Source organism: Halichoerus grypus, chromosome 13 (assembly GCF_964656455.1).
Source record: "Halichoerus grypus chromosome 13, mHalGry1.hap1.1, whole genome shotgun sequence".
Lineage (NCBI taxonomy): Eukaryota > Metazoa > Chordata > Mammalia > Carnivora > Phocidae > Halichoerus > Halichoerus grypus.
The window spans coordinates 95,166,877-95,177,634 of record NC_135724.1 but is presented as its reverse complement, the minus strand read 5'-3'; the positions used below and the strand labels follow the sequence as shown (position 1 = coordinate 95,177,634).

Genomic DNA, 10,758 nt, shown 5'->3' with positions numbered 1-10,758 from the left:
GAAGAAAGGGCCAGGCCACCCCAGCTTGGGAGGTGGCAGGTTTAATAAGCAGAAGAACTTACATACGAGGCTCGTCTTAGGTGGCAAGAGGAATAGATCCCTGCATCCACACTCCCAATCTGAAGAGTTTATATAGAAGCCCTACCTGGCTCAGCCCCACCTCACCATCTCAAGGCCATGTCCTTGGAGCAGCCTCTGGGGGGCCAGACAGGTGAGCAGAATCCACATCCAAGGATGGGAGGCTGTGACGAGCTCACGGGTCAACTGGCAGTCACATCTTTCTGGACCTTCCTCCTGAACAGCAGGACCACAGACAAATCGTCTTGAATAATTCTGGGACGTTTGCAGCAACATTCACAGCTTGGCAGTCTGTGGGATTACGGCCTTGACAGGCCGTGGCTTCAGATGTCATCGCTCACTGGCCTGTCGCCCTGAGTTGGGTCTGCTTGCTGGGCTGGTCAAGGCACGCACTTTTCCTCGTCTTAACGTTTTGCATTTGTGCACAAAACCTGTAAGGATTTTCTGGTTTACAGATTGCACTCATGTTCCTTTCCTATCTCAGAAGAAAATATTTTGGAATAAACAGCACGACATAATAGGAACCAACTGCTCTGTTCCCAGTGATGTCAGTTCAGGTTCCCTCATGTCACACAGGTTCCTGATTTGCAGGCTTCATTTTGGCCAAACTCAGGATACTGTTGCTGACATCTCAGAAGTCTTCAGTCATCTGTCCCACCTCAGATAAGTTTCTATCTTGACATCAGTGGGCCCGTGACCCCATGTCAACACCCACCTCTTGCTCCTCGGCTGCATCCCCCCATGTGGGCTCGTTTTCGGTTTCCAAAATGCTGCCCTGCTTCTCAAAGGTCAAGTGAAATGCCGCCATAAAGGCAGATCTGAAGGGGCGCCTGGGTGGCTCAGTCGGTGAAGCGTCTGCCTTCGGCTTGGGTCATCACCTCAGGGTCCTGGGATCGAGCCCCGCATCAGGCTCCCTGCTCCGCGGCGAGTCTGCTTCTTCTTCTGCCCCTCCCCCCACTCGTGTTCTTGTTCTCAAAAAAAAAAATCTGAAGAAAAAGGCAGATCTGAAGACAGTGCAGAGGCAGCTGCACAAACCCCTTGAGGGAGGGGGACCTGCCACCTCCACCTTCCGGCGTGTGGGTCCCAGGGTCCAGGGCTCAGGCTCAGGGTGGGACGCCTGTGTGGCCCTTGCCTTCTTGGGCCTCCTTCCCACCTGAGGTCAGAGGTGTGCTGCCTGTTTCTGTGCTTTGGGAAGTTGGCACAGCCCCGGGCTCACTCGTCAGAACGCTCTAGAGAGTGGTGCATGGTTGGTGCTGGTGGAAAGCCATTTGTCCAGCTCACTGTCCCGGGTCCGGGCCTTGGCCCCTGGTGGGTGGACGCCCGGCCAAGCCGCCAGCCCTGGGAACACAAAATACCGTGGAAAAGAGCTTTCTGCCGCTGCAACCGTTCCAGCAGGTCTGGGGCTGCTGTCTGCTGCGCGGCACGGGTTCCTGTCTTCTCGAAAACATTCGCAATCAGTACTTTGAGAAATCAGTAAAATAAAATTTTTATTTTGCAGTTATTTCCAAAGTTACAGAGAAATGGATCAAATGTCCCAATTAGTTGCACTGATTGCAGAAAATGTTCATAACCACTTCATAAAAACTGTAGTTTCTCCTAAGTTAACAGAATATTTGGGATGGACACATCACATCTAAATAGTTTAATCCGTAAGCATAAAGGATTAACAGCCAGAGGCAAAGACTGAAGAGGGCGCCCGGCTGTCCGATCACCATCCAGCCACCTCCCTCACCTGCCCAGGTGCGTCAGAGGTGCAGGACTCCGGACTGAGAAACTGGTTACCAAAGCAGGAACCCAGATGAGGAGAATCTTTAGTGGACAAATATTTAAGTGATAAAAGAGTCTTAAGAAAGGAGAAAACTGTACGACAAGAAGTTCTGAACGGAAGCCCTGGCGGCCCCTCCTCGGAGCCTTGAGGGGCTCGTGTGGTCAACTGTGGTCACGACCAAAGACACCCGTGTGGACTGACCGCGGTCCCCGCAGACGGCATGCATGAGGCCTCGTCTGGAAGACCAGGCAGAAAACCCCAAGAAAGAAATGAGGCCCATCTGCTCGGAACAATGCCCTTTTCCATCCCGGGGCCGGAAGTACAGACTGAAATGCCACATTTTAGATGTTTTAGATATTCTTCGTCCTTTTTCGCTGTCATCCTGGAGAAGTGCGGTGTAAGCGCAGTGCCGCCTGTGGAGGGAAGACAGGGAAGGAGCCGTGTCCTTGGCGGCACCCACGGGAGCCACAGGGGGACTGAGGAGAGCGGGGCCTCCAGGCAGCCCTCAGGAGCGGGAGATCTTGTCCGGAGGCATGAACCCCGTGTCCCCGAGGGTCCTGAGCGCCACTCGGCCATCTGGCCGGACCACCAGGTGGGTGATGCTGCCATTGTTGAGAGACAGGCGGAGCCAGCCTTCTGGAGGAAACTGCAGTGCCCTGGAAGGAGAAAGAACATGCTAGTACAGGGGGCTCTGTCACCAAAACGGGCTGGGGTCAGGGCAACGCTAACAGCCCCCAACCTCAGTTAAGGTCTCGGAGCAGACTTTCTTGGGGCTGGGGCCCATACAGGTAAGCCTGTCTCCTGTTTTCAAGCAGGGGGGTTCTCAGAAAGGAGCTGCTGGGCTGATGCCATCGCATCAAATCAAATAAGGGGCACGGTGACGGCCCAGCCCCTCTTTGGGTCAGGGGATCGACCCAACTCAAGATGGGCACGTGAGTCAGAAATCCATGGCTTCTTACAAGTGCATGCGATTGAACTTCCAGTGTAACCAAAAGGGGGCAGGGGCAGTGCCACGGATCCGCCCCTGACCCATTCTCCCCTAGGAACAAGGTGGTGTAACCCACAACCCCAGAGCCCTTCCTTGCTCTCACACTTCCTAGGCGCAGTATTTGCTGAAAAGCCCAGTATCATCACGGCTTCCGCAAGTCATCAGACGTCCTTTGTGCCCTAAATCTCTACATGGACGAGGGGCATCCCCGTGGCTCACCCTGCAGCCTGGGCAACAACTACCTTCATGCTGCTTTCTCAAGTCTTCTCCATGTCTTCCTCACAATTTCCAGAATGCCCTCCCGTATCGTGACGGGGATGCTCTGGCTCCTTCTAGCCCTTTATGGCACACAAGTCACCTCTACTCCAAGTCCCCGAATATTTCTGGTGTTTTCAGCATTGGGGTCCCTTCTAGTGGCTGCTCAGGTCAGCCCGTCCCAGGGTGTGTTCTAACATGGGGTTTCCACAGAGCAGAGATACCCAGAGCAGCTATCAGGGAAGAGTACGTGCTGAGCAGAGGAGCTCTGAGACTGTGCCTTCCGGGGGCGCTTTAGTTTGGAGGGTGTGGGGCGCCGTCTGAGGCCCACCCCTCTTTCCCAGCAGCACTCCACCTGGCCTGGGGCCCTGTGAGCAAGCTAAGAAGCCTGGCTCCTGGCATCCCTGTGCCCCCTGCCTTGGATGTCCTGGGCTTCTCACCAGAGGCCGTGCATGTGACACTGGAGGGGAAACGGCCCCCCTCCGCCCCCCCCCAGCCCTGACGACAGGCCCAAGGGTCAAGCACGGTGAGCAGGGACCCTGAGCCTGGATTTGGAGAGTTCCACAGGCCAGCCAGCGGGCTGTGTCCTGTCCTGCCCCTGCCAGGCACCGTCACACGACACACACTTTCTAATGGATCGAGAGGGTGGCTGGGGTTCCAGTTATCTCACGTTTTGCACTAAGTGAGCTTTGGTCAAACACATAAGCACCCAGCTGGCCTAACTGCCTCCAGGGCCCACCAGCCCGTGGCTGCACCTCAGGGCAGGTGTCACTCAGCGGGCTCTGGAAGCTGCATTAGTGCCAGGAAGTGAGGCAGGTCCAGAGGACACAGGACACAGGAGCCTCCTCCTGGGGGCCCAACAGCCAGAGCAGCAACGTGACCAACATGGTGACGGGTTATAACGCACAGTGCCAAATACAGACCCGTGAGCCCATAATCCTACAAATAAATGAACGGAGAGTAAGAGTGAGTGCTTATAGAAGAATTTCAATTAACAAATGAGGACAGAATGAGAGAAAGGCAAAACCATCATTAGGCAAGCGCCACCACAGTATCTGTCGTGGCAAGACCCACCGACAGGGGCTAAATTCAGTTGGCATAAATTGGAGGGAAAGGGGATTTGCGCTGTCTCCCAAGACGCTTACCAATCACCAAGGGGAAAACACAATTGTAGTGTGAGATGTCCAGCACACAATGCCTTAACCAAGTGACCACGTAGGCATCACCCAGAACGTGCCACTGACTTGGGGCACCCCAACCCGCCCGGACTGCATCGGTGCTGCTCCCGCCAACAATGTGCAATCACGAGGAACTCCAAACTGACAATCTACCAGAAGGCTGGCTAGGGCCTCCTGGAAAGATGAGCCGGCAGAGGCTGGCAGGAGGGCAGGTGGGCCAGGGAGCCATGTGTCACCCCTCACCGGCACACAATGTAGCGGATGACATTGGCGTGGCAGATGAAGATCTCGTAACTGTCCTCCTGCTGCTTGGCATCTGCCCGGTGGATGTAGTTCCGGAAGGCAGCCTCGATCCGGGCTCCATCTTCATAATACTGCTGGGGGCAGGGTAAGGAACCTTAAGTATGGAGGCAGCATGCAGGCCACGGGTGGAGGGGTATGGGCAGAGTGGGCCAACGGGAGCGGGGTGGGGGGTGCTCCCCGGGGGAGCAGGGGTTTTACCACAGCCTCCGGCTTCCAGTGGGACACAGGTGGGTCGGGCTCGATGGGGGCGCCTTCTCTTAGCAGGTCTGTGCTGACCTTGCAGACACCTGCGGGAGGAGCAATGACTCAGTGCTGCCCCTTCAGAAGAAGCTGCCCAGGGCCCTCTGCCGTTCTCAATCCTGCTGCCCAGGGACCTGGGGATGCCCGGCACTCACCTGGCAGGTGTTTGCTGATGATATCAGTGGTTTCTATTGCACGGGTCATGGACGAATGGACAATTTTATTAAACTTCAACCCCAAGCTTGCAAGTCGGAGCCCAGTTAGTTCAGCCTGTTCACGACCTTGAAAATGAAAAACACCGGAGAATTACATGTTGCTGGAGTTCCTCTTTTGTTTACTTCACAAATACTCCAGTCGTTACCAAGTACCATTAGGGCTGGGGGACAAGGTGGGCAGGCCCTCCTGGGGCTTGGGCCTAACTGGGGGGCCAGGCATTCAACAGGTAAAATCAACGAGATAATGCAGTTACCTTCAGCCCTATACAGAAGAAGTGTTAAACAGTGACCAAGGTTGAGGATCACTGAAGTGTGGGTAGGGTCCTGTTCCTATTTCTGGGTCCTTCGTGCCACTTTTACTCAATTTTGTCCAAAGACTGAGTTTCAGAGTGCCGCTGACCCACCAGTTGCGCAATCATCAGATATACCAACACGTAAAGACCCAGCGGCCTCAGCATTACTAAGTACACACTGCGTGCAAACACAGATCCTTTTTTCTCAGATACGTATCTTAGAATCTGGTTGAAAATGCCCTCAGCGAGTCCGTTTCAGCTGCACGCGGCAGCACCCCAGACGTGGCCTCCCTGCTCACGCGGCACAGCAGGCCAGAGGACAGGCTGCTAAACCCTTTATACCATCTGAATTTTTTAGTGCGTGCACAAATGGGTCATATCCTGTCCAACAAAGAAATCTTTACAAACTTAAACTCTATCTCAGACCACCCCATGCTTCCTCTCCTAGGAATTCCTTCCACAGATGGGCTTGCACGCCGGCACAAAGACCACGGCGGACGTGCATGCCCAGCAGTGCCGCGCACGATGGCAGGACTCGGCGACAGGCAGCACTTCTGCCAGGGGGACGTGAGAGCCACTATCACTCCATCTTGTCTGTTTACCATTATGAAGCCGACTTTAAACAGATCTGCAGGTGCTGAACAGAAGGATCTTCAGCAACAGGTTAGGTTGAGCCAAACAGGGTGCCCACGGTACGCCACTTGCTGAGCATGAGTACAGAACACCTCTGCTGTGCTTTGGATCTGATCACCTGCGAGATCCACCATATATTTTTTTAAAGTTGAGAATGTTTTCAATGCCCGTCTTGTGTCAGTGAGGCTGATGATCACTGTTAATGACAATTCTTGAATCTAGGCCAAGCCCCTGACATAGGTCCAAAGGGGCCCAGCGCCACCGGGATGGGTGTCAATTGGGGCTTGAGCCCCAGCACGTACCCAGGGGTGTCAGAGTGCGGTCCTTTTCCAGGGAGGCATCCACATGGTACTGGGAGTGCCTGATGAGGAAGATGTGTCGCGTGGCCTTGGCTTTGCAGTGGTCCAGCCTGGATGCCAGTTCTTCTTCTCCGGAGTCCAGGTTCCTCTTCCGCAGGTTGACCAGGGACAGTGGTTCTCGCCTAATGTTGAAATATGAGAGGTGTGTCCTTGTGATCCCCACTCACAAGTCAGCCTTGAGTATTTCTGACAAGACAGTATTTCCATCTTGGGAAAGCGCAGGGACAAGACAATGCCCTTTGCACTCTGCTCTCTGCTGCTGGCCCAAGAGCCCGTCCTCTTGGAGCACATCTCATTTACTGCACAGAGCTCAGTGCCTGGCCTGTTGTGGGTGATCAAACGGAGAAGCGAAGCCCTCGTGCAGCTTGTATTCTAGTGAGAAGACTGATTAAAACAGCCAGGTGATAAGTGATGTGCGGAAAACGAAACCGGGTAACAGGAAGGGGCAGCTGGGGGAGTGCCCACAAGGCCAGTGTGGCCTCGCTGACGCAGAGCCTGCAACTGCGCTGTCCAACGCTAGCCACTGGCCGTGTGGCTACTTAAACTCAAAATAATGAAAATTAAACAAAATATGACTCCATTTCCCCGGTCACACTAAGCACATTTGAAATGTCTATTGGATGGCACTACTGGAAGGTTGAGGAGGAGCTGAGGGAGCAGTGGGGGTGAGGGCGGGGGGGGGCACCAACAGCCACATGCTGAGAAACGGCCAAATCTTATGAAGACAGGCATGTCTGGTGGCTCCCAGAACTGAAATTAATAAAAGCTAATGGTCTGTGGTATGGGCAGAGCTAGGAAAAGAGTGTCCTCAGCTGGGACAAAGTGGTGACAGGATAAGTTTTGAGGGGAGCAGTGGCAACTCAGGGGTCCCGCTGGGCGAACCTGGGGTGCCCTAATACAGAAGGCTGAGATGCCACACTGGAGCCCAGGGCTGGGCCAGAGGAGACATCTGGGCACTACGGGCACAGACGCTGGAAGCCCAGACTGGATGAGGTTCTCCAGGAAGAGGCTGGACATGTCACCAGATGAGGCTCTGGAACTTTCCAGCACAGACAGCCTCCCCCTTCATACACCTAGACTTGGTGAGCAAATACAGTGTGTCAGCTTCAACCAATAAAGCTAGAGTCCAGTGCTGCTTCAAATAAGTCCTTTAATCTCACAGTGAATGTTTCCTTAAAAAAAACTGAGAAATTCAGAAGACTGTACTGACGTTTGAAAAGGAGAGTATGACCCTGGTCGAATCATGAGAAAAACAGACAAATCCCAATTGATGGGCATACTATAAAATTCCTGATTACCACTCCTCAAAACTGTCATCAGTTTTGATGTCAAGGTCATCAAAACAAGGAAGTCTGAGAAACTGTCACACCCAAGAGAAGCCTGAGGACACATGACTAATTGTCAGGTGGGATCCTGGAAGAGACAACAGACAATAGCTGAAAACTGAGGAAATCTCAAAGAAGCATGAATGTCAGTCAATAATAACATACAGATATCAGTCCACTGATTGTGACGAATACACCATACTAGCATTACAAGATGTTAGTAGAGTAAATCACGGGTAGAGTATATAAGAACTCTTATCTTTCCAATTTTTGTATAAATCTAAAACAGTTCTAAGATTTTTTTTTTTTTTAATTAAAGATTTAAAACAAAGAATACCAGGGGCGCCTGGGTGGCTCAGATGGTTAAGCGTCTGCCTTCGGCTCAGGTCATGATCCCGGGGTCCTGGGATTGAGCCCAGGGATCGGGGTCCCTGCTCAGCGGGAGCCTGCTTCTCCCTCTCTCTCTACTGTGCCCCCTGCTTGTGTTCTCTGTCAAATAAATAAATAAATCTTAAAAACAAAAACCAAAACCAAAGAATACCTATGAAGTTCCTGATACAACTAGGCTGCCAGTAAATACTAGTTCTGTGCCCCTCATTCAGAGTAAAGTAGGAAGGACGCGCTGGGATCAGATAAACCACTCCAGGGCCACTCCCAGACTCCAGAGCAGCGCCGTCCAACAGAAACACAACACCAGCGACATATGTACTTTAAAATTTCCAAGAAGCCACATTTAAAAACTAGAAAGGAACAGGTGAAATTTCAAAAATTCACTTTGTTTAATCCAACGTATCAACAATGCTATCACTGCAACACATAAACAATATAAAAAAATCTGCACTGCTTTGGTTTTTAGATTTAAATTCATTAACATCAAATAACACTAAAAATGTTTCCTGATCACAGGTGCCACTTTTCAAGTGCTCAGTAAGCACACGTGGCTTGTGGCCACGCACTGACCCAAGACCTGGAGCTTCCGTTCCTACTCAAGATGTCTCGCCACGTCCTTGCCCATCTTCCCTGCGAAGAGCCCCTTTACAGACCAGGCCCTCACCCTCGGGCCCCACATCCACCCTTCTCCCAGCTGTTAGGCGCCATCATCCAATCCGAGCGCTCCCAAGTTGAGCGAGGGAAACCAGGCTGACAGCCTACAGGCAGGTCCGACCCCCTACCCAGGCCTGCGAGCGACCACCTCGGACTGCCCCGCGTGGCAGGCACTGTCCTCCTTCCTCCAAACGACCCTCCGGGACAGGCGAGGCGGCCGGGGCTCGGAAGAGGGGTCGAGGGCGCCCCCGATCACAGCCAGCCTCGCGGCCGCATCCGGAAGACAAATCCGCCCGCGAGCCTGCCCCGCCTGCCCCTCTGCGGAACCGACCACACCGGACCGCAAGGAACGCCAGGGGCCCGGGAGGGTCCCCACCGCCCGACAGTCGGCGCGCCCGACGCCACCCGCGGGCCCCGCACCTGTCCCAGTTGGGGTCCCAGACGCCCGGCCCGGGGCGAGCGGCCCCCGCCCACGCCGGCGCCTCGACCACACGCGGCTCAGCGTCCCCGCCCGCGCGGGGCTTCCCCACGGCCACGGCCGAGAAGAGCACGGCGGCCGAGCCTCCGGCCAGGCCGCAAGCCGCCAGCTGCAGCGCCTGTCGGAACGCCATGCCCGCCCGTCCCGCGCCGGCCCCGCGCAGGCGCTCAGGGGTGGACGGCGCGCCGCGAGGGACACGATTCCCCAGGTGGCCGCTTCCGGCCGGCGGACAGCGCGGGGACGGAAGTCCCGCCCCCGGGGCCAGCGGGCCGCGGGGCGGGGAACGCCCCGGCCGGTCGCAGACAGTTTCCGGGAACGCGGTGGAAGAGGCGTGGTGGGCGACGGTTCTGAGACCTTTTTCCCGGGTCCTGTGCTGAAGGCCCCGGTGCGAGTCAGTCCTGGTTTCCAGCAGCGAGCGTTGGCGCGGCGCCACCCGTTTGCTCCGCGCTGCCCGTGTGGAGCCGCCTTCCGGGGCACAACGGGAGCATCTGAGCCAGCGGCGGGGGGCGGCGGGGCGTGTGTGAGAGAGAGACGCGCGGCGTCTGTGTGTGTGTGTGAGAGAGAGAGACGCGCGGCGTCTGTGTGTGTGTGTGTGAGAGAGACGGGGCGGCGGGGCGTGTGTGAGATGCGGGCCGTGTGTGTGTGTGTGAGGGAGGTGGGGCGTGTGTGAGAGGGGCCACGAGGTGTGTGTGTGTGTGTGAGAGAGAGACGGGGCGGCGGGGCGTGTGTGAGAGACGCGCGGCGTCTGTGTGTGTGTGTGAGAGAGAGAGACGCGCGGCGTCTGTGTGTGTGTGTGAGAGAGAGAGAGAGACGCGCGGCGTCTGTGTGTGTGTGTGAGAGAGAGAGAGAGACGCGCGGCGTCTGTGTGTGTGTGTGAGAGAGAGACGCGCGGCGTCTGTGTGTGTGTGTGTGAGAGAGACGCGCGGCGTCTGTGTGTGTGTGTGTGTGAGAGAGAGAGACGCGCGGCGTCTGTGTGTGTGTGAGAGAGAGAGACGCACGGCGTCTGTGTGAGAGACGGGGCGGCGGGGCGTGTGTGAGAGACGCGCGGCGTCTGTGTATGTGAGAGAGAGACGCGCGGCGTGTGTGTGTGTGTGAGAGAGACGGGGCGGCGGGGCGTGTGTGAGAGAGATGCGCGGCGTGTGTGTGTGTGTGTGTGAGAGAGAGACGGGGCGGCGTGCGTGTGTGTGTGAGAGAGAGACGGCGGCGGGGCGTGTGTGTGAGAGACGCACGGCGTCTGTGTGTGTGTGTGTGTGAGAGAGAGAGACGCACGGCGTCTGTGTGTGTGTGTGTGAGAGAGAGAGAGAGACGCGCGGCGTCTGTGTGTGTGTGAGAGACGGGGCGGCGGGGCGTGTGTGAGAGAGACGCGCGGCGTCTGTGTGTGTGAGAGAGAGACGCGCGGCGTGTGTGTGTGTGTGTGAGAGAGACGGGGCGGCGGGGCGTGTGTGAGAGAGATGCGCGGCGTGTGTGTGTGTGTGTGTGAGAGAGAGACGGGGCGGCGTGCGTGTGTGTGTGAGAGAGAGACGGCGGCGGGGCGTGTGTGTGAGAGACGCACGGCGTCTGTGTGTGTGTGTGTGTGAGAGAGAGAGACGCACGGCGTCTGT

General features: G+C 55.8%; 1 protein-coding gene across 2 annotated transcripts; it reads right to left on the bottom strand.

The window, feature by feature from the left end:
* Positions 1 to 1,548: 1,548 nt before the first annotated feature.
* PGAM5 (PGAM family member 5, mitochondrial serine/threonine protein phosphatase) lies at positions 1,549 to 9,363 on the bottom strand. 2 transcript variants are annotated; one of them, XM_036087520.2, is made up of 6 exons: positions 9,100 to 9,363; positions 6,254 to 6,432; positions 4,966 to 5,091; positions 4,769 to 4,857; positions 4,511 to 4,641; positions 1,549 to 2,502 (listed from the first exon to the last, which is right to left on the bottom strand). In XM_036087520.2, exons 1-6 carry the CDS (start codon positions 9,288 to 9,290, stop codon positions 2,352 to 2,354), a joined length of 867 nt encoding a protein of 288 aa, XP_035943413.1. In that variant the 5' UTR covers positions 9,291 to 9,363; the 3' UTR covers positions 1,549 to 2,351. The 2 variants fall into 2 exon arrangements, with proteins under 2 accessions (XP_035943413.1, XP_035943412.1); XM_036087519.2 differs by having other exon boundaries at positions 4,511 to 4,644; positions 9,100 to 9,362.
* Positions 9,364 to 10,758: the final 1,395 nt, after the last annotated feature.